This window comes from Anolis carolinensis, chromosome 2 (genome assembly GCF_035594765.1).
Source record: "Anolis carolinensis isolate JA03-04 chromosome 2, rAnoCar3.1.pri, whole genome shotgun sequence".
Lineage (NCBI taxonomy): Eukaryota > Metazoa > Chordata > Lepidosauria > Squamata > Dactyloidae > Anolis > Anolis carolinensis.
This window is the reverse complement of record NC_085842.1, coordinates 130,762,124-130,786,046: the sequence shown is the minus strand read 5'-3', so window position 1 is coordinate 130,786,046 and position 23,923 is coordinate 130,762,124. Positions and strand designations below refer to the sequence as shown.

General features: G+C 42.6%; 1 protein-coding gene across 1 annotated transcript; it reads left to right on the top strand.

Annotated features, from left to right (window-relative positions):
• Nucleotides 1-391: 391 nt before the first annotated feature.
• notum (notum, palmitoleoyl-protein carboxylesterase) lies at nt 392-23,671 on the top strand. The gene is made up of 11 exons (XM_008104580.3): nt 392-892; nt 2,318-2,370; nt 6,740-6,835; nt 9,266-9,326; nt 12,051-12,109; nt 14,554-14,656; nt 16,647-16,838; nt 17,324-17,424; nt 18,807-18,954; nt 21,279-21,326; nt 22,506-23,671. Exons 1-11 carry the CDS (start codon nt 510-512, stop codon nt 22,810-22,812), a joined length of 1,551 nt encoding a protein of 516 aa, XP_008102787.2. The 5' UTR covers nt 392-509; the 3' UTR covers nt 22,813-23,671.
• The last annotated feature ends 252 nt before the right edge of the window (nt 23,672-23,923 follow it).

The following is a 23,923-nucleotide window of genomic DNA, read 5'->3' as shown; positions in this document are numbered from 1 at the left end:
GGCGAGCGGGCCTCCCCCTCCTCCCCCTCCACCCAGCGTAGGGGGAGGGCGAGGGCTGTCCGGCTGCTGCCGCTCCCTCTGCTGCTTGTGTTGTTGCTGCTGCTGCTGCTGCTGCCGCCGCCGCCCCACGCGGCGCCCGTCCTGGCGTCGCCCCCGGCGGGCTCCCCGTGCCCCTCGCCTTGTCATGTTTGTGGTTTGGAGCGAGGCGGCCAGCCCGTGCGCCAAGAAAAGCCCCAGCGCCCTCCCGCCCCGGCCCACAGCCCCGCCGGCCGCCACTCGGAGGAAGAGGAGGGAGAAGCAGCAGGAGGAGGAGGAGGAGGAAGAGGAGGAGGCGACCCCGGTGCCGGAGCGGGACCCAGGGACCCCCCGCCCCCGCCCCGGACTCGCCGCCCTCCGCCAGGGGAAGAGCTCCCACCCAGCCGTCCAGCAGCCCATCCGCCTCCTCCTCGTCGTCCTCCTCTTGCTCGGCAGCAGCAGCAGCGGCGGCAGCAGCAGCAGGTGGCCGGGCGATGGGCCGAGGGGCCGCGCAGATGCTGGCGCTGCTGCTCCTGGGGCTGCTGCCCTGGGGCCCCGGCGGGGAGGGCAGGAAGAGCTGGAGGCGCCGCGGGCAGAGCCCCCACCAGCACCAGCACCAGCCTCGCAGCCAGCCCGCGGGGGCAGCAGCGGCGTCGACGGCGCCCCGGGGCCGCAGCGAGGCCTCGGGGCCCCCCGTGGAGAGCTTCCCCTTGGACTTCACGGCCGTGGAGGGAAACATGGACAGCTTCATGGCCCAGATCAAGAGCCTGGCGCAGTCGCTGTACCCCTGCTCCGCCCAGAACCTGCACCAGGAGCTCCGGCTCCACTTCCTGCACAACGCCTCCGCCGCCGCCTGCAACGACGGCAGCCCCGCCGGGTGAGTGAGCCGCCCAGCCCGGGACCCCGCCAGCCACCCATCCTGCCTTCCTCTGATGAGCCAGCAGTTTCCCATCCCTCCTTCGCAAACCTCTCACATTTTCGTTCGGTGTTTCTACTGTGTCTTGTGCCGTTAGACTCTAGGCCTGGACAAACTTCGTCCCTCCAAGTGTTTTGGACTTCAACTCCATTCCTCACAACCTCAGGCCCCTTCCTTTCCCCCCTCAGCCGCTTAAGCGTCCCCTACTCCTCCTCCTCCTCCTCTTCCTCGCTTAAGCGGCTGAGGGAGGAAAGGAAGGGGCTGTGAGGAATGGAGAGAGTTGAAGTCCAAAACACCTGCAGGGCCCAATTTTGCCAATGCCTGGACTAGAGTGCCTTGTGTTCCCTGAACTGTTATTTTGATCACTTCCCTTCACTCAGAGCAGTGTCCTTTCCTACCTAGCATCGAATGCAGTGGATTCAAATAGCCTTCACAAATGTGCTGTGGGGATGTGTTGTGATTTTGATCCAGCTGCTACAGGGCCCTTCCACACAGCCCTATATCCCGGAATATCAAGGCAGAAAATCCCACAATATCTGGGTTATCTGAGTCCACACCGCCATATATTCCAGTTCAAAGCCAATATTGTGAGATTTTATTCAGCTGTGTGGAAGGGGCCCAGAGAGATTGGCACCAGTAGCGTTTAGGCTAGGATTCCTGGGGCTCTCCAACCAACCACCTCAGGAGACTTTCTGGCCCAATGCTAAAGAAACAGAGGCCCCTTCCACACAGCTGAACAAAATCCCACATTATCCGCTTTGAACTGGAATATATGGCAGTGTGGACTCAGATCACCCAGTTCAAAGCAGATACGGTGGGATTTCCTGCCTTGGTATTCTGGGTTATCTGGCTGTGTGACAGGGCCCGGGAGCAGGGCTTCTCTTCCCTTGCAAAGCCCCTCAGGCAGGCAGGCAGGGGTGCATGAGGAAGCTTCCCTCTCAGCCTGCTTGCTGACTCCTCTCTGGCTTCCCTCTCTCTTCATTTGGCCAGCGGATTTCGTCCTTCCAAAGGGCTGCAAGGCTCCTTCCCGGGTCCAAGCTCTGCTCCCACCCTGTGGCCGGGACAAAGAACACAGGCAGTAACAGGTGGAATAACTCTTTCCTGCCTGGAAAGACTCAGGAATGCCAGGAATGTGTTTAATGCATTTAGTTTGGAGCGAGATGAAAGCCAGTTCAGCCTGGCTCATGGTCCCCGAGAAGGCCCTTTGATCAGCCTCTGTTTGGAGCTCCTCTGACAGCCATCCTGTTTCTTTCTCTTGTTCTTTAACCCAGTATTTTATGTAACTCTCTTGATATTATAATGAGTTGGTGTATCAAAGGCCTTGCGGCTGAGTGAGCCAGTCTTCCTAATTAAGTTCATGCGGCCTTCTATTTGTTTTTATTTTAGCTACTACCTCAAAGAATCAAAAGGCAGTAGAAGATGGCTGCTATTCCTGGAAGGTAAGTTTGGGTTTTCTTTCTTTCTTTTCTTTTCTTAAAGAAAAAACTTTTAAGCAAAAATCAATCCTTTTATGCTCTTTTTGTTGTGTTTTTTTTAAAAAAGAGGGTGGGAGAGAAATGGTGGAAGGGCTTTCCAGCTGCCTTCTTCAAAGACTTGGAGCCTCTCTGTGTGCAGGCGCTGGCTGCCTTGTCTATAACCAGTGTTTCCATCCTTTCTCTCCATTCGCTGTGGGTATCTGCCACCTGGAGATTTCTTAGCAGATGAATTATTCACCTAACTAATCAAAACTATGTGCAGTGCTGCCCTTTGATCAGATGCAAGCTATACTTAGAAGTACGCTCTACTTTATTGAATGGGACTTACACCTAAGTGTGCTTGCTTTCCCCATCTTGGTTCAAAAGAATGGGAATTGTTACCAAATATATAGGAAAGATACCAAACTAGTATAGACTATCATGAAAGATTTCTTCAGTAAACAATATTTCTTGCAATGTTTTACTTATGTTATGTTGTGTATTCAGCCATGTATTTCCTAGGTTTCATAGGAACCATGCGGTAAGTTGCCACAGACAGATTTTGGCTTACATACATGTTTTTGTTTTCTTCCTTCTCTCTGGGACATGGAAGTAGCTTGGAAGCATTTCTATTTTGAAAAAGTTTAATTCATTTATATGGAAACTTTTTCCAAGTGAAAAAAAACTTAGCACTGCAACATCAGAAGTTGACTGTAGTTAGTCTAGCTATTTTTGTGTGTGTCAGGAGCGACTTGAGAAACTTCAAGTCACTTCTGGTGTGAGAAAATTGGCTGTCTGCAAGGACATTGCCCGGGAGATGTCCAGATGTTTTTGATGTTTTTACCATCTTTGTGGGAGGCTTCTTTCATGTCCCCACATGGAGCTGAAGCTGATATAGAGGGAGCTCATCTGCATTCTCCCTAAGTTGGATTCGAACTGGCAATCTTCAGGTCAGCAACCCAACCTTCAAGTCATCTGTCCTGCTGACGCACCGCACCACCTGGGGCTCTCTCAGTCTAGCTAAGACTTGTTGTTGGAAAAAGGAAAGGGCAGTGATGATTTGTATCTATTTACTTAATTAATTGTTGTTGTTCGGGCATGGAACAATGCCACTCGTGTAAGCCCTTTGAGTCCCCTTCGGGTGAGAAAGGCGGGATATAAATGTCATAAACAAATAAATAAATAAATAATACTATATTTATACCCCGCTCTTCTCACCCCAAAGGGCAAAGTTATGGCAAAATTAAAGGCTGCATTATACATTCATATCATAAATAAAAACATATCAAATTATAAAACAGTTAAAACATTGTATTATTATTTTTATTGTATGACACAGCAAACAAGATAGATATGCTGGATTTCGTATCACAAAATCACAAGTCGAACACTTCCCAAGTGTCTAGGTCTGTGTGATGTATTTTCGGATGATGCGCGCAGATCCCATTAGGGTAGCCTTTTGCAGTTGGCAGATCGTAATTTTGTCAATGTCTATTGTTTCCAAATGCTGGCTGAGATCTTTTGGCACGGCACCCAGTGTGCCCATCACCACCGGGACCACCTGCACTGGTTTCTGCCAGAGTCTTTGAAGTTCAATCTTGAGGTCCTGATAGCGGCTGTGTTTTTCCTGTTGTTTTTCGTCAATGTGACTGTCACCTGGGATGGCGACATCAGTAATCCAAACCTTTTTCTTTTCTACAACTGTGATGTCTGGCGTGTTGTGTTCCAGAACTTTGTCAGTCCCACAGTATCTTTGCGTGCTCATTTTCCAATACTTTTGCAAGTTTGTGATCCCACCAGTTCTTTGCTGCTGGGAGGTGGTACTTGAGGCATAAGTTCCAATGAATCATTTGGGCCACATAGTTGTGCCTCTGTTTGTAGTCTGTCTGTGTGATTTTCTTACAGCAGCTGAGAATATGATCAATGGTTTCGTCAGCTTCCTTGCACAGTCTGCATTTTGGGTCATCAGCTGATTTTTCGATCTTGGCCTTAATTGCATTTGTTCTGATGGCTTGCTCCTGGGCTGCAAGGATCAGGCCTTCTGTCTTCTTCTTCAGGGTCCCATTGTGAGCCAGAGCCAGGTCTTCTCCTTATCAGCTTTTCCTTCAATTTTGTCAAGAAACTTTCCATGCAATGTTTTGTTGTGCCAGTTGTCAGCTCTAGTTTGTAGTGCGGTTTTCTTGTACTGGTTTTTTGTCTGCTGTACTTTGAGGAGTTTCTGATTTTTGATTTCAAACAAAGCAGGTTCTTCACTTTGCTTTACATATTCTGCCAGGGCATGTTCTTCTTCTTTGACTGCTTGTTTCACTTGTAAGAGTCCTCTGCCCCCTGATCTTCTAGGCAGATATAGCCGGTCAACATCTCTGCGAGGGTGCAGTGAATGATGAATGGCCATGAGTTTTCTTGTTTTTCTGTCCAAATTGTCCAGTTCCGCCTGTGTCCAATTTATAATGCCAGCAGTATATCTTATGACAGGTATGGCCCAGGTGTTTATGGCCTTGATGGTGTTGCCTTCATAAATAAAAACATATCAAATTATAAAACAGTTTAAACATACTATTATTATTATTATTATTATTATTATTATTATTATTATTATTATTATTATTACATTGGGTGCTATGCCAAAAGATCTCAGCCGGCATTTGGAAACAATAGACATTGACAAAATTACAATCTGCCAACTGCAAAGGGCCACCCTACTGGGATCTGCGCGCATCATCCAAAAATACATCGCACAGTCCTAGACACTTGGGAAGTGTTCGATTTGTGATTTTGTGATACGAAATCCAGCATATCTATCTTGTTTGTTGTGTCATAAAATAAAATAATAATAAAACTTTATTTGAAGACCATCTTATCCCCCCAAGGGGACTCAAGGCGGTTTCCAATGCAATACAATAAAACAGATTAAAATACAGTGCCGTGTCCCATAGTCGTTATTCAAGCTGCTACATTCAAGTTGGAGTCCATATTATACTACTGCCTGAAGGCCAAATCTTTAACTTTTTCCTGAACACTAGGAGGGATGGGGCCAGTCTGATGTCACTGGGGGGCCACCACTGAGAAGGCCCTGTCTCTCGTTCTCACCAGTCGCTCTTGCAAAGGAGGCAGAACCAACAGCAGGGTCTCCCCAGCAGATCTTAAGGCTCTAACTAGCTCATAAAGAAGAAATTTGATGTTACTTTTGAAAATAATTTGAATTGACTTTTTATTTCTCCCCATCTAGCTCAATCTGGTCCCTATGGTTATCATAATCATTTCTCAACATTTATTACTGAACTAAGGAAATGCTTTGCACGTTTCAAAAACAATTTCAAGCATTTCAAGTACACAGCCAAGGATTTTCTGTGATATTAAGTATTCTCAATATGAGTAATCTTTTTAAGTCTGTTAACTTCAGCCCTAATTCACCAAGACAGATCCATATGGATATTAAGCATCGGAATGAGATAAAGATATATGCATATCTTCACCCAGGGTCACTAGATCTTGCACAGAATCATGCCATGATTAGGACCATAACTTAGTAGTAAATCATATTGAATCTAGTTAGAGTTACTTCTGTGTAATGGAATGCATGTGTTACACTGGCATGTGCAAAACAGGCCCTTCTTTGTTGGCACAGCAGTGGCACACAGTGAGGCATACAATCAGTTGCTGCTTTGAAAAAGAAGAAAGCACACCAATTTCACCTAGATCACCTCCAAAGTGACAGAAGTTTTGTGTGAAGCCTGAAGATGTCATATTAATTCTTTGGAAAGTAAATTTTAGTTAATGCCTTATGAAAATTCCCATAGTTAGAGTTGCAACACAGCTTCATTCCAGATGGATGTTGTCATGTGTCATCAATGTTCTGAGATCAGCATTGTACTATTTGTTACTTGTATTTTACAGTAACTAGCATGTTTTAATTTGCTACATTCAGAGAACATATTGCGGTGTGCAATTATATAGATGTTTTCTTAACTGTGATTCCTTTTAGGAAGCTTTGCATAGTATTGCCATTCTTGAAATCTCAGTCATATTAGGTCCCATTACTGCATTTCATTGTCTCCTTAGTATATTAGGTATCCTGCAAAAAATGTATCCTAATCTATATACCTTAGTTTATTCCATTTAGTAGCCGATCCTCAGATTGTACCTAAAGCAGCATAGTTTGGGATAAAGACTCAGGGCCTTTCCACACAGCCATATAACCCAGAATATCAAGGCAGATAATCCTCAATATCTGCTTTGAACTGGATTATCTGAGTCCACACTGCCATATTATCCAGTTCAATGTGGATTTTATAGAGCTGTGTAGGGGCCAAAACTGACATTTTCTGGGGTTTCTTCTGTTTTTGTGATTCAGGAGGCTGGTACTGCTTTAACAGAGAGAACTGCAACACTCGGTATGAAACAATGAGGAGACTTATGAGCTCAAAGGACTGGCCCTCTACAAGAACTGGTAAATACTTTATTCCTAACAGTCTGGCACATGCACTGGTCATTGCAAATTGTTCCTATGTTCTACTTAAACATGTAGTTGCAGGTAAAATGCATTGCTCTTCAGATTGCAAATCCTGTCAGCTCTAACCAGCTGTGTTGAGATATATTGGGCATTAGAGTCCAGTGTTGTCTGGAGAGCTGTCCATCCTTATGCTACAAAGAGCATAATGCTCCTTGAAATATATGTTAGTGTTTTAGAACAATCATTGATTTTGCTAGTGGAGGAGCAATGCTACAGGACTCTATTATGCCTGCAGAGAGCTCAATGAGTATAGCTCTTTTAGTGGTGGTGTTCCTATATGTAATAACCAAAAAAAGGTCCCAAATTGACACTTGAAGGAAGGAAAGCCAGACAAGATTTAAGAAATTCATTATTAAAGAAGGAAAAAAAGATCTTCCTTCCTTCTGATTGGCAATGTTTGACAAGTGGAAGCAGTGGATCTGCCAGTTTGTACCCCTCTTTGCCCCCACTTTGGACTGCACGGCTAGAACCATACTGCTTGGATTCCTGTACTAATAGATTGTACTGTTCTGAGTGCATGTTTGTGGAAAAGCAGCATATGAATTGAGGATGACAGTAACCAGGAGATAAGAATAGTTGTTTATTCATATTGTCTCTTATGGCTTAGGGCAGTATAAATTTCAGCAGTCTTAATGCAAACTATTATAATGTTATTTCAAATACAAGACCTCCATGGCAAATGTCTCTTCTTTTTTAGTTGTTGTTGGTGCTGTTTATGTTTATACTTTGTGATACCATTTAAACATTTTCATTAAAAAACAACACCATGTGACACTGAAAGTATCAATATTTTTATGATACTTGACCTTGGGAGGAAGGAAAGTGGCTGAGCAGTGAATTCCCAGCTAGTGTTCTTTTGCTCATGATTTCACTAAATTTGTACCATAGTCTTGTTAGTATCTTTTCTCCCATCAGTATAGGTATTCCTGTGGATTTTTAAGGAAGAGATTCCTTTGTGGTATCCAGGGAGGGCTATGAAGTAAAGGCTATCAGAAAGCTGTTCCCAATGACACCAGTTTCTATGGTATTGTTTTTCATGGAGGCTGAAGGGAATGGTGTTTTGTGGGCAGATCACAACATGGCTGAAAGGATCTCAGACTCTCCTTGCTAAGCATTTTCATATCAGTTCAAGAGTAAGAAATAGGCCAAAACGACAGAGAGCTGCTGGACTTGTTTACTCTATTGAAAAACTTTGGGCCTTTCTTCAATCAAAGGCTAGATTTCTTCATGTATCCTGGGACTTTTGGGGATGTGGTGTTAAACCAACTTTAGCCTGCTTCAGGCAAAGTCTGGAGATATTGTGGAGTGCCTTTACTTTCTTTCATTCTACTGGAGCAGTATGCCTCTGCCCCCCTCTTCTTCATGCTGGTTGTTATCAGAGGTGTGTGTGATGGCCAGGAGCTTGCATAGAGCCCCATGGGCAGCTAGGAGTGGTGGTCACACAGAAGAGCTATGATGCATACTCCCCCAGTATAATTGCTCTACTCTCTGGTTGTGTGGACAACATGGTCTGCATGGTATACATAAGCCTGCTGTAGGAGTTTGGGCCAGGTTTTCATAACAGACCAAACCCATAATCTCTTACTAATTTGAGAAGCAATTTTGTTTTAGAGACTTGGAATGTGGTTAAAGACTTTCTTAATTCCATTTAGAATTAATGGATGGCGCTCCTATACTGTTAATAGCTATATAGCAAAGAGGTTTTTAGCACTTGGTGCTTGCACAACAAACTCCCTCAGCAGAAATGCCTATTCCACACATTACATTATGAGCTCCACACAGCTGTCCTGATCCCATTGGTCATATGGCCACTTCAGTTCCTTCCCTTCCTTTAAATGAACTTGCATTCTCTGTCCCCCACATCCAGTTTTTTTTTTTTTAAAAATGAATCTTTGGTTTAAGTGTTGAACTGGGATTCTGAGGGACCAGGATTCAAATACCTTGGGCAAATCAGCCTTGGCGGAAGACAGTGGCAAAACCCTTCTGAATAAATCTTCCAAGAAAACCCAATAGTAGAGTCCCTGTAAATTGGTGTTGATTTGCAGGCATATAACAATTCCTCCGTGGCACTAAGCCATGTTAAATTCAGTTGAACTTACTTCTGAGTAGAAACTCACAGGATTGGATTGTAGAATTGTGACTTGTCATGTGGGGGGGCGGGGATGTATTATATACAATGTCTTTTTCAAAACATTCAGAATGATAAATCTAAGATATTCTGCCTTTGTAGATATATACTGTACACAGAAACATTTTCCTTGCAATTATGTTAGTATTAAATGTTCTCTGTATATTGATAGAGACTTATTTTACTATGCAAAGAGTTTTCTTGTTTTCTTTCTAACTTTTGATTTTTTTTACTTATAGGAACGGGCATTCTGTCATCACAACCAGAGGAAAATCCACACTGGTGGAATGCAAACATGGTGTAAGTAGGGGGAATGGTTGTGGGAACTGGGAGAAACACAATTTAAACAAGGGCAGGATTCAGAAGGGAAAATAGAATTTCATTTACACATGTAATAAATAAGAGTGAGCTTTATAAATTGCAACAGTTAAATCATAAGAGCATGAATGGAATTTGTAGGTGAAATAATATACTTAACAGTAAGCTGCTTGTGGTTATGATTTCAACACCCTCAGTGAAATCAACTAATTACTTAAGCCAAAGTACTCTTCCACCCAAAATTTCTTTTTGAGTTTTTGATAAAGAGTTGATACCGTGCTTGGATTCAAAAAGGCTTGGGATTCAAAAAGATTTCCCAGGGTTGGGAAACCTTTGATTCTGCACATATTTCAGACCAGAGCTTCCTCCATCCTCAATAATTGGCTGTGCTGGCTGGACCTTTTGGAAGCTGCAGGCCAAGAACATCTGTAAGGCTGAAGGTTCCCACCCCTGGACTAGAAAAAAACAACATCAGATGAAGCTGTCTTTTGTTGTTAATTAAGATTGTCAGGGCAGTACAACATAAAATGGGTTGCAGTAATCGATTGAGACATCTATCACCTTGGACAGAGCTAACTTTTCTAGGAATAGTTATAATTGATGTACTGACCTAAACTGCACATGCATTCTTGGCCACTGGTTAAGTCAAGGCCTCCTGACTGAAGATTTTATTTAAGACAACAACTGAGCTGCAAATGCTCATCTTTTACCAATATCAGGTGCTGTTTATGAACATGAAAAATGTCATTAAATGTTGGTGTAAGGGAGAGATAAAGCTACACAGTCTGGTTGTCTAATAATCAAGTTATATGGTGAGAGATTTTTAGCAACTCCGGAAATTTCTGCTGTTGATAGGTTGTGTAGCCCCTAAAGAATGCCAATCAATAATATAAAGGCTGAAATATTTTGGGTTTTTTTTACAAAACAGGATAACCAAAAATCTGTTGAAATAATAAAATACAACCATCAACATGTCCATGAAGACATTTCTTCTTTTGCTTGTGGATGTTATGTGCTGTCCAGTAGTAGTTTGTGATTCTGTCATCACTCATCAACATAGTGTTCCAACACTCCAAACAACCATTACTATTGGTTTAAAATATGTATTAAATAACACGGGGGAGGGGGGGACCAGAACCCTGAGAGACACTATAAGTCAATGGCCATGATGTTAAGCAGCAATCCTCACCATCACCTTTTGAAATCCAAGAAGGACGGACCAAAGCCATTGTAAAATGGTGCCTTCAACTTCCCTCCCAGATCATACCATGGTTAATGGTACTGAAAACCAGCAAAAGGTGGAGCAGTATCAACAGGGGCAAGCTCTTCCTGTCCTATCCCCATTGTTGATTGTCTGTCAGGGATATCGAATCTGTCTCTTTTCTGCAATGCTTTTTCTATGATGCCTAAGACCAAACTGGAAGAAGATATCAATCAGGGCCGGCCCCACTCATGCGGCAGCTGACGCCGCCGCCTCGCCCAGCGTGCCCTGGCCCCGCCTCGCTCATGCGGCAGCTGACGCCGCCCCCCCCGCCCAGCGTGCCCTGGCCCCGCCTCCCACGTTGCGTGGGAGGCAGGGCCAAGGCACGCTGGGCGGGGGGGGGGGGGAGCGGCGTCAGAGCTGGCCCCGCCTCCCACGTTACCCCCGCTCGCCCGTCTGGCCTTTTGTAGCAGGCCAGACTCAGCGGAGGTTCCTCCAGGCCGCAATCGCGGCCTGGAGAAACCTCCGCTGAGTCTGGCCTGCTACAAAAGGCCAGACGGGCGAGCGGGGGGTAGCGTGGGAGGCAGGGCCAACTCTGGCCCCGCCCCCCCGCCCAGCGTGCCCTGGCCCCGCCTCCCACGCTGCGTGGGAGGCGGGGCCAGGGCACGGGGGGCGGGGCCAACTCTGGCCCCGCCCCCTCACTATTCGCCCTGGCCCCGCCTCCCACGCAGCGTGGGAGGCGGGGCCAGGGCACGCTGGGCGGGGCCAGGGCGCCGGTGGCGGGGGCGCTTTTCAGCACCCCCGCTTTACATCAAAAAATATCTCCGGCCGGCCCTGATATCAATTGTTAAAAATTGGTTGAAAGCTGTCTTATGTCCCATACTAGGAATTTAAATCAAATGATCATAGTAGTTTCTTCTGCTTGTAAATTATGAAACTGGTAAAGCAGAGTAATTGGCAGCTTCTATTGTGTTTTTTTACAGGGAAAAAAACTTAAATCGAAAGAGGAAAAGACTAGAAGAAGCTGCTCTATTTCTCTATCTACACAAAAATAATATCTAGACACATCTCACACAAATGAACTGTGGAGTTAGAAGTGCTTAACATTTCACATGGTCACCACAAGAAATACAAGTATTATTTAGAAAGGCTGATATGTATATTCAAATATACATTCCCACCTTTTTCATAATATTTGCACTTGTGCTTGCGGTGGCCAATCATAGTTTCCCAGCCTGTGACCCAAGATTGATAAGGTTTGTACTTAATTCCTCCCACACAATGGGAGACCTAGTGGTTTTGTAAAATATGAAGTAGCTCTTAATACAAGAGAAATATAGGTCAGTAAAGCAAATCAAATGAGTCTGGATGGTAGCATCAGATCTGAGTGGTTATGGGGTTGTCTCTTCCCCTCACCCTTGGGCTTTGTTTAGCTTGACCCCTCTCTCACCTCTCCTTGCATGTCAGAGAAATCTTGGTGCTGATGTATGTCTTGTCTCTTGCAGTTTCATCCCATATTGCTCAAGCGACGTCTGGAGTGGAGCCTCTGCCAAGACTGAGAAAAGTGAGTCCTTCTGACAGGCCCTTGTTGCCAGACAGACATTATGCGTTAAGGGGAACATGACCTGACTTTTCCACAGTTGTGCAAATGAAGAAATAGTTCTTGCCAGTGGGCAGGAAGGAATAATAAATATCTGTTAGATAAAACATTCGGCTTGCAAACGCTGCTTTGTCATGCTTCAGAGCCCTCTCATGCAGGGTGTCACAGTATTGGCCTCAGGGGGAATAACTGCATCCTGATAAGTGTCTGAGGCAACCACTCCACTTAGCTAAACTTTCTCTGCTCCCTGCAGCTAGGGCCAAGAACAGAGCCTGAATTTTGCATGTTGTTACAGAAGGACGAAACAGTGCCAGTATTTACAAATGGAATCAGGAATTCTCTTGATGGCCAGGCCTGGCTTTGGGGGATCGCCATCCATAGATCTGTTACAAAAAACTACACTGGGGGAACCTCATCCAACTTAAAGAAATGTGCTTCTTGATGATGTTGGCCCAAAAACTATGAAGTCTTTTGTCACATTTGAAGGACTCTTCTGTGCAGGCTGAAAAATGCAGAGATACTAGTATAGCTTGTTGGGTAGTCATGGACCCTCTTGTAATTCTTTTTCCATGCTAATAGTGCTGCTTCAAAACCTTTATTTAATTATAATACTTTGCTCAATTCTTCAGCCCAAAAGACTTCCAAAGCATTTTACAAATTGTTAATTGGACACTTCCCTGCCTTCAGGCCTACAGTTACACAGGACACAAAAGGAAAAGGCAGTGTGGGAGTGGATTAAATCCAGCAGATGCTGCTTCAAGTTGGTCTTTCATCAGCTATCGGGCCTGGACATGGTAGAACTGTGCTGTCCTCTTTGATGCTTCCAAGACCAAGTGTTTATTTTCTTTATGGTGACATTTTAGATTGCACCTCAACAACTAATACGTATCACATGTGGCAACTTTGAATTCAGATACTGATGCAGTGTATTCACAGCATCAGGCTCAATCTACACTGCCGTATAATCCAGATTATCTAATCAGATTATCTTCTTTGAACTGGATTATATGACTCTACACTACCATATAATCCAGATCAAAGCAGATAATCTGGATTTTATATAGCTGTGTGGGTGGGGTCTCATTTTATAAGATTGTCATCTATTTAATCAAAGAATTCTAGATTAGGAAGGACAGCTAAATGGGAAAAACAGATTGTTTTCAGTCAGTTGGTATTTTTAAAGTGGGCTGAGCAGATCTACTGTCTTGACTTCAGAAACATCAATAGAATAAGTTTTTTTAGCACCAATTTGATAAGGTCACCACCCTCAGTCCTCTTCTGTGTTCCCTTGGGATAGAGTTTATCTCGAAATCTATCATAAATAAAGGATATTATTCACCTCTTTTCTAAACAGCTGTTCCCATTTCCTCCCAAAAGCACCAGGGTGGCTGTATATCTAAGCTGCAGGACCAGCTGGCAAAATATTGTTGTCAGCCTTATGCATATAGCTCAGGAGAGCTGGGATCGGCCTCTAATACTTTGGGCAAAATTTCAGAGATGGGGAAATTGTTCTGGGGCCACACATGACACCCAGTTCTCACAAAATCACAAAATTGTAGACATGAGGGTCCATAAGGGCCATCGGGTCTAACTCCCTGCCATGTAAGAATATACAGGTGAAGACTCGATTCAACCCCTGCTTAAAGACCTCCAAAGGTGGAGAGTCCACCACACTCGAAGGCCTGCCTCCCTTTAGGTCTACTTGCTGTTCGGGGCAGAGAAGAGGGAGTGTAGTAGCCATACATGTGGTATTTGCTGAGTTGCTCACTTTTTATTTCTCATAATTTATTGGTTTGTAATTCACTATATGTAATATTATTTATTTATTTATTTATTTATTTATTTACAGTATTTATATTCCGCCCTTCTCACCCCGAAGGGAACTCAGGGCGGATTATAATGAACACATATATGGCAAACATTCAATGTCAACAGACAAACAACATTCAGTTTTTTTAGACAGACACAGGCATTTTTAACATCTTTCCAGCTTCACGATTCCGGCCACAGGGGGAGCTGTTGCTTCACCGTCCATTGGTGGCTGTTCTTCCTCATTCTTTTCCTAGTGAGCAGTTTTATGGTGTTGAAGATTAGTTAAATTAGCCTCCCGCATAAAGCGTTCCTAAATTTTCCCTACTTGACAGATGCAACTGTCTTTCAGGGCTGCTAGGTCAACAGCAAGCCGGGGCTTTTTTTTTTTTTAATGGTCGGAGGCTTAACCTGACCCGGACTTCGAACTCATGACCTCTCGGTCAGTAGTGATTTATAGCAGCTGGTTACTAGCCTGGGTCCCCTGTGTACTGCCTCATATCTTCTATGGAGAAGCATGGGGAGGGGGGGGGGGCTTGTTAGTTTAACAGTTTACCTTACTGTGAACACTTTTTTCCCTCTCTTTTCCACCACAACAGTGGACTTTGTCTTCATGGGTGCTCTTATCATACAAGAGGTTGTAAAGGAGCTGGTGGGAAAAGGTCTTGGGAATGCCAAGGTGTTGTTGCTGGCAGGAAGCAGGTACGTGCCTATCTCAAGATTGCCTAGGAAGGGCTGTGGGAAATGATCAGCTGAAAGGATGAACATTGGTTGGTCGCGAGGATGAATTTTATCCCACAAATATCCTTCATCCTCTTGAGGAAAGGAATGCAGGAGATGGTTTTGGTTACTTTGTCTACATGTTTAGTGGTTAGCAGTTGTTCATGTGTTTAGAAAATATCAGAAAATTCTTTATTGCAGTGTTTAATAAAGCAATAACAACAGTAAATATACAAAATAAACCCATAGGATCACCATGAATAAAGCTCAGTGTAATTTATAAAGTTATAATGAAGGTGTAAAGAGTCTTCACCACCCTTACCCTAATTTTTGTTTGGAAAACATGGAGAAGTTTTTTTATAACAACTGCAATGCTATGGGTACATCCAAACTGATCGAAAAGTCCCAGATATTGTTCCTCTTTTTTCTGATTTTGTACTGGGTTAAAATTAACTAACCTGGTAAGCTGGTGACAAAAATCTCTGATGATTCCACCATTTGACAGAAAATATTCTGGAATAAAGAAAACATGTATGGATCTCCAAAGTAAAGCTGGTTCAGACAGATAAATGTGATACAAGGTAGTTCTTCACATATCTGAGATCCAAGACATTTAAGGCTTAATAGGTAATCAAGAACACTAATCAAGTTGGCCAAATGCTAATCAAGGGTGGCCAATTGCAACACACTTGCCTCAAGCAGGCAAGTTCTTTCTCCCACCCCGGACTTTCCACAGATATATAAGCCCCACTTGCCTCTGAGACCTCATAATATCTGCCATAGATGTGGGTGAAACGTCAGGAGAGAATGTTTCTGGAACATGGCCATACAGCCTGGAAAATTCACAGCAACCCATTAACAACACTTTGAAATTCTGCCCTTAGATGAACTGGGACTATGTAGCAGTGTCATTGATTTTTTTTTTTTTGGTGGGGGGGGGGGCAGGGGGCGGGAGAAATTTGTCATTTTGATGGCACACCTCACCGCTGGTTGCTGACTTTGAACAGGATGTGTGTGAGCATCCACATGATATTAGCTCTGGTCCTTGGGAGAAGAGGTTTTCATATGAGGTGCCATAGATGGCTGCAGTTCAAATGATGATACTGACCAGGATTTTACTGGTTGAAATTAGGAATCTTTGGTTTCCTCCCCTTGCTCGCATCATTTGTCTAGCGCAGGGCTTGGTAAACCATGGGTCCCAACCCCAAATGGGGTTCCCTTAGTTCAATGTTGGGGTCACAAAGAATTTGGCAACAGTAAAAGGTTGAACACAACCCACTTACACAAATATGCTAGCAACAACATGTAGTATTTACAGTGGACTCTGAGGAAAATGCTTCAGCTGTACTCCACAAAAAGGAAAATCAGCTTGTTTAGCAAGTCTTGCAAATGCTGATTTCTTATCAGTAAATGTTTGATTTTTATATCTATTTTATATATCTATATAGCTGGGTCCCGTAAAAAAATCTCAGGCAGAAAGGGATCACAAGTGGGAAAAGTTTTTAAAGTCCTGGTCTAGCAGATGGCACAGCTCACTAGCTTAAACCATTTAGTATTTCGATGATTTTTTGGTTCTTCCTTCAAGCTTCTGAAGTGGAAAAAATTCCCAAGTTGAAATGGAGAGTCAGAGCCATGAAGCCCACAAGAACAGGAGTCATTAAAATTGTTTAAATTATTTAATTCTGTGGTACTCTTTCATGTCATATCATTTAACAAAAGAACATGCTGAGGGTCTGAGTCAACTTTACATATCTGGAATATCTTTAACATAGACAGTATGTGTTTTATAACGAATATGGATCAAAATGAATGCGGTCTATCAAAATCTCATAACAGGGCAGTGCTCCATGAATTCAGATTTTCAGGACAGAATGTAAGATATTTAGAGCCTTGTGATTCTACTGCAAGTGGTATTGAACAGTTCTGCAGTCGCATTGTCTCTGTTATTGAAAAATGCATGTTATCCTTACAGTGCTGGTGGAACAGGGGTGCTCTTGAATGTGGACCAAGTGGCTGAACAGCTGGAACAGCTGGGATATCCTGGGATTCAGGTCCGTGGTCTTGCAGACTCTGGCTGGTTCTTGGATAATAAACAGTACCGTAGAACTGACTGCATTGATACCATTACCTGCGCCCCCACAGAAGCCATCAGGAGAGGAATTAGGTACTGAAGTATTCTAAGGTCTCCTTTCCCAGAAAGTCTGAAGATGAGAAATCCAGTCTTTCTCTCTCTTTGTAACAACAAGGTATCTACTGCCTATAGCTCAAGAGTGGATGTCATGTAGCCCTTCATGTTGGATTACAAATCCCAGCAGCTTTATCAAGCATAGTCAGTGGTGTAGCAGGCTGGGAATTGCAGTCTGGAAGGCTGCATGAATTCCACTCCTATTTTAGCTGATGAAATTCTATTTGGAAAAGAAATCAGATGTGTAAAATAGCCACGCAGAGGATATATGCAAATTACCATAATTTAAGAGAATTTCCTTCATGCTAGTTTTCATTTATATACAGCATTGCTGCCCTCTGCTGGCCATGTTTTTTGGTAGTCGAACATTTTCTCTCAATCCCAGTTGTCCAGTAAACTATAATTAAATATTGCTAGCAGAACTTGTTTGTGTAGTTAACTCGTGGTGTAATTTCGTCTTTCAGATATTGGAATGGACTTGTTCCAGAACGCTGCAAAATGCAGTTTAAAGAGGGAGAAGAATGGAATTGTTTCTTTGGCTATAAAATTTATCCCACTCTCAGATGTAAGTATACAGATGAGGGTTTTCTATTGTTTTTTGATCAGAAATAGGCTCTAAAAAGTTCTTGCCTACAAGTGCTAATAACAGCTAATAGTCTCACAGTCAGTGAAAGTTTTTAGTCATTGCTTCATCATTTTATCAGGTTAGCTGACCAGTTGCATTTAAATGAATGTGCATAGTATCATATCCTTTGTTTAAGTGTTTTTGAGATAGCAAACTGCCTTTGTTTCTTAATTGTAAGTGTAATCTTATTGTTAGAAGATGTATTTACTGTTTTCTGTTCAGTTCCCTATTTCAAAATCAATGTAACATTAGAAATAAACGAATCGGGCCGTACCTTTCTGTGTTATAAATTAAAATGGTATCGGGTTAACTGATCTGATTAACTAAGTCCCCTTCTACACTGCTGGATAATCCAGGTTATCAAAGCAGAAAATCCACATTATCTGATTTGAACTGGATTATTTTAGGACCCTTCCACACAGCTTTATAACATCCACATTGAACTGGATTATATGACAGTGTGGACTCACATAACCCATTTCAAAACAGATATTGTAGATTATCTGCCTTGATATGCTGGATTATATAGCTGTGTAAAAGGACCCTTAGTCTACACTGGTTTACTCTGAGCAGTAGTAAACCAATCACAAAAGTAAATATTTTTTACAACTTATATACAACAATGAACATGTATACAAAGAATATAAGTCTGTTATATTCACAGTGACTGTTTGTAGCCAAGAGAGTTCTACCAAAGAATCTTATAACAATAATTTTCTTCTAGAGAGCTTGTAAAGATCTTTAAAGGATGTCAAATCTTTATAACATACTGTATTAGATGTTCTTTCTTGCTTGGGATAAAGATATCAAGCACAAATTCTTTGGAGCAGACTTCTCCTTAACGGCAGTAGTTATTTTACTCTAAAAGTTTATAACATTTGTTGTGCTAGATGTTCTTCCTTCCTTGTGGAGTAGAGTTATCAAGCATGAATTCTTTGGAGCAAACTTCTCCTTAACAGCATTATATTCCTTACTCTCTTGTAGATAGATGCTTATAAACCCAAATGTCTATGAAAAGATATTCCTCTAATAATACTTTATGTGGAGCTTCCGCTTCCATGTGGAGGACTTCCACGTAGAGGATTTCCAGACCAGTTTCAACTATATTAAGTCTTCCTCAGGTGGAAAAATATAAAATTACAAAATGAAGTGGACATCAAGTTCTCCTAAATGATGCTCTGCATTCATTTGATTCCATAGCAAGCATATGGCCATCAAGGATGGGAGGCGGGGGAGCAAACCCTGAAATAAAACTCGAGTTAAATCAATGAAAGCTTAGTGCATACAATGATGAAGTCTGTTGCTAATTCTTCTGTGTGTAGCTCCTGTTTTTGTGGTTCAGTGGCTCTTTGATGAAGCCCAGCTGACTGTGGACAACGTGCATTTGACTGGTCAGCCAGTACAGGAAGGACAGTGGCTTTACATTCAGAATTTGGGCCGTGAGCTGAGGAACACACTCAAGGACGTGGCGTAAGTATTACTTCATCATTTATAAATACTGGGGGGGGGGGGGGGGGGTTGTAAGGGCATTACCTACTGAGAATACTGCCTCAGAGCAGCTCAGATGTAAACTTGTCCTTTTCCAGGCACAGTTCAAAGTGTTGGTCATGAACTATAAAGCACTCCATAATTACATCCAGAACACCTGAAAGCCTGTATCTTGCCATAGAATTCTGTCCAAGTTTTATAGTATAAATGGAAGGGCTTTCTCCCCATCCTAACACCACAACCTCAGCTCATCTGGTGAGGAAAAGAGAGAATGCATTCTCAAGGCTACTCTGAAGTTATGGAATAACACCCTGTCTTCCCCAGCCCTATAACTGAAAGCGGCGAGTTGGAGGTCCGGTCCTTAAGCTGGAGTAAACCAGGTTGAGGCAATTTAGATTTACATTAAGCAAAGTCAGGAAATGCTTTAAAGTTTTGCCCGAACTCTGGAACAGCCCCGTACGTTAGGCTGAATATGGGCAGCAGACTGGCTCCAAAGTTAATTGGTCTGCTGTCCACATAGGCTGGCAGGCCTGTAGCGAGGGGGGGGGGGTGTTTAGGGGTTCAACCCCCCCCCCCCCGAAATTTTTCAGGTTATAAAAAAAACCTGGTTTACTCATGAATTTTAACTGGTTAACCAAATTCCCATGCTAAATCCATGAGACGCAAAACATTAAGAGTCCCTCCAGGCACTATCTCAAGCAGATATTGACAAGTTTGTAGCCGGGTGTGTGTGTGTGTGTGTGCTAGGGGTTCAACCCCCCTCCTCCCGAAATTTTCAAAACACCTCCCGAAATTTTTTTCTGGCTACGGCCCTGTAGGCTGGTACCACCATCCCTTTTTCCTGTATTCAGCAACACAGGAAAAGGACGATGTGTTGGAGCTGTTTTGCTTCCATTGCTGCTGCAGCCAGCCAGGAGCTCTCCAGCAACAGCAACAGAAACAACAGGACCCGTAAGGTTTGCAGATAGTCAAATGCAGACTATCTGCTCTGCTCCTACCCGTCACAGGTCGGGGCAGAACATCTCAGCAGTTCAGCAGCCTTCAAGTTTTTGATTCAATGTATATGAGCCCTGGGTTGGCCCCCTCTTCGTCTCTTTTCATTGGCAGGCAGGCAAAGGTCTCTTCCATACTGCTCAATAAAATCCTACATTATCTGCTTTGAACTGGAATATATTTATTTATTTAAGATATTTGTACCCTGCCTTTCTCTGCAAATGGACCCAAGGCGGCTTACAACATGTAGATGCACAATCTAAACATTAAAATATAGATAAATAAAACATGGCAAAAGTATATATTCAATAAAATGAATTACCTCAGAGTATATGGTTGGATAACACAGTTCAAACAGGTATTGTGGGATTTTCTGCCTTGCTATTCTGGTTATATAGCTGTGTGGAAAGGCCCAATGACCGTCCTATTTAAACAGACTTTCAACCTTTAACGTTTGTGAAGGAGGCGAAATGGATGTACAATGTATATAGAATGATAGAATCATAGTGTTGGAAGTGACCTCATGGGCCATCCAGTCCGATCCCCTGCCAAGATGCAGGAAAACTGCATTCAAAGCACCCCCGAGAGATGGCCATCCAGCCTCTGCTTAAAAGCCTCCAAAGAAGGAGCCTCCACCACAGCCCGGGGGAGAGAGTTCCACTGCCGAACAGCTCTCACAGTGAGGAAGTTCTTTCTGATGTTCAGGTGGAATCTCCTTTCCTGTAGTTTGAAGCCATTGTTCCGCGTCCTAGTCTGCAGGGCAGCAGAAAACAAGCTTGCTCCTCCTCCCTATGACTTTCCCTCACATATTTATACATGGCTAACATGTCTCCATATAATAGGGTTTTTTTTGTGTTTTTAGTTGTCATAAATTGATATCTCAAAAGTAATATTTTAACTGGATGATTTAATTTTTCAACCTTTTTTCAAACTTTTCAACCACTAAATATTTTAGATAAAAGCGTTTCCTTCTTATGCAACAGGTTAGGAACCAGAGCATTGTCAAAAACTGGAAACCATAGAAATGCCATTTCAAAATGGCAAAAAATAATCAAAAATGAAGGATGTTTGTATTTTGTATTAACCATTATTGTAAGCTTCTCAGGAAGGTGTGGTATAAGTCAAGTAAATAATCCCTTATCTTCTGCCAGCCTCTCCAACCATAGTTTGCCATACTCATAAAATACATATACACCAAGTCCTTCTCCACGGAATGCCCAAACATTGGGTTCTTATTAATGAAAAGTAAAAATATTTTGTTCTCCTGTCACATGTTTTTTTATGACAACATGGTCTTTTTTAACCCTCTTCAGAGCCAGCTTTGCTCCAGCATGTTTGTCTCATGAGATCATCACACGCAAGTAAGTATTTACAGACAGATTTCTTATTGCTTTATATCATTTCTACTTAATAGAGCTGAGCACATAAGAGAGCATTAGAAAATACTATCAGAAAGATATGCATTTTGAAAGTGATCCTTCAAGGATGTGATTGTTCAACCACATCAAGTGTGATGGAGGCATTCAGAGCTGATGGCCCTTATATAAACATCAAAGGGTGTTCCAGTTGTAAATTACTGTCACAGTTCACCCACATGGAACTGATAAGTAGATTGAGATATTGGAAATGACAGGAAATCTTGGTCTGGACTAAGCAGTGGATCCAAATAACAAATTCCACAGTCAATCAGCTTCTTCCTTTAAGAAGGTTGTCTTGCAGTCTTCAAATTAGGATTACCCTATTAAGTGAATTTTGCCATATGAATTAAATTGTAACTGGAAACATATGTGCCATGCCATCCTGGGAACGGATTACAGGGTGCATTGTCCCTTGAATTCTGAAAAGAACAGAACTGAAAGCAGGCAATCCTATAAGCAGTGATGAATAAGTTGATTCCAACATTGTCCAAAAAAGAGTGTCTGAATTAGATCACATTTGTCAATATTTGTAAATTTGGAGATAGGCTTCATTTTTACCCTTTTCATTGAAAACAGAGTAGTAAGACTTAAATTCTATTTTCAAAAGGAACATTTTGATGTTGTTATTACCCCCAAAAGTAGAGCGTCATATTTTATATTGTTCCTTGTAATGTGTTATTTCCAGGTCCTATCCCTGGTACATTTAATAGGGCGTGTCAGAAATATAAATAGTAAGCTCACCAGTCTTTTGGAAATTCTTAGCCATTTAGTAACCAATGTTAATTTGTCTGTATTAGTGAGTTTAAGTCTAGAAAGAATGATACATAGTTTGCAGCAGTCCGGGTCTCTATTTTTTCTGTGCTTCATTCTTCGCTCCCATGCCTTTCCGTGTATGTCCAGCAAACTATTCAGTTGTGGCCCCTTGACTGTAGGCACACTGTTAAGTCACCACACCTACATCTGAGTCAAGCCGTAGTCTTAGTGGGCTCTGCTTTGAGCAGTTGTTCTGTCCAATCATGGTGTTCCTATATTGGTCCACATGAAAGGCTATCTGCTAATGAATGCTAAAATTGTAATGATTCTTCATGCAGTGAAGCAATTTGCGTGGTGTATTTTTTCCAGTCACTGGACAGACATCCAAGTAAAAGGGACCTCTTTACCTCGCGCTCTGCACTGCTGGGACCGTAGCCTCCATGACAGCAACAAGAACGGGAAGGCTCCATTGAAAGGATGTCCAATCCATCTGATTGACAGCTGTCCCTGGCCACATTGCAACCCCTCATGCCCTACCATCCGGGATCAGTACACAGGACAAGAGATGAATGTGATCCAGTTCCTGATGCATATGGGCTTTGATGTGCAGAAGATGGCACAGCAGCAAGGTCTGGAGCCCAGTAAACTTCTGGGTATGCTGAGCAGTGGGAGCTAGGAGAGTTCTCTTTACGGAGGACTGTGTGTGACTGCATAAGGAGTGGGAGCCTTTTAGCTCCACTCTCAAACTTGTCTGTCCTTCGTGCTCATTTGCATCACATAAACATCTACCCAGACACACAGGCAAAGGCATGCATGCACTCCTCTTGCACAGTTAATATGTTAGGATAAAAGGAACAGGAGCTTGCCAACACCATTTCATTGTAATATTACCTCTACTTCAGGGGGCAGTCTCAGTCCAAACGCAAACCCCTGCTTGCAATAATTCACTTACAGTCTGCAGAGAGCGGTAAGTGCATAGAAATATCAGTAGAAGAACCCCGACCAGCTTAAATGGACTTTTACCTTTTCTAAGATGTTTTCACATCATGGAATGGGAAGAGGGGGAGGAAGGGAAGCACTGAATTAGTTGTTCATGTAGGAGTTAAGGTATGATGACGCAATTTATTGGAGGCCAGCATCTTGCAGTGTAACATAACATACAACCTAAGCACACAGGCTAGAAAACGGACTTAATCTTATACTCAATTTACTTTTGTATTATTTTATAAAATGATTTTTATTACTTAATTTTTAAAGAAATAAGCAAGAAATATAAGATTAATGATATTGTTTTGTAACATATTTTTTTAAATAATGAAAAGAAAAACAACTTGTGCTATTTTGGCAATGTGAAAATATTTATTTTTAATATGTAAAAGCTATTTATAAGGGCTGACCCAAGATATGCTCACATGTTGTTGTAAAGTTGTAAATACTTCTCCTTTGGAAAGGTTTTCCTTCTGATCATGTGTGTTTGGGAGAGGGCAAAGGTCAGCAGTGGCATTGTTATTATAATTTCTATTAGATCCCCATGACTCTGTTGCAGTATGCTTTTTGTTATTTGCGAAGCAAAAAAGAAGTGGCACCCTTTCTGTTCCACTACCTTCCGACTAAAATAAGAGTTTATGCATTGAACCGGTAACCTTTAAAACCTCACTTCAGATCATTTTTGCACAAACTATGGGATCATCTACAATGATCATACTGTACAGTGCATGCCCCAAAGCACACTGCAACTCATTAAGGAGATTAAAGCACATCAAGCAAAATTGTGTGAAAGTCCAAAA

What these genes read in the sequence shown, in the direction of transcription:
- notum (XM_008104580.3), top strand. Translation starts at nt 510, where the DNA reads ATGGGCCGAGGGGCCGCGCAGATGCTGGCGCTGCTGCTCCTGGGGCTG. An exon ending in AACGACGGCAGCCCCGCCGG is followed by an intron (nt 893 to 2,317) that starts GTGAGTGAGCCG and finishes TTTTTATTTTAG; the next exon opens with CTACTACCTCAAAGAATCAA. An exon ending in TTGTTGCTGGCAGGAAGCAG is followed by an intron (nt 14,657 to 16,646) that starts GTACGTGCCTAT and finishes TTATCCTTACAG; the next exon opens with TGCTGGTGGAACAGGGGTGC.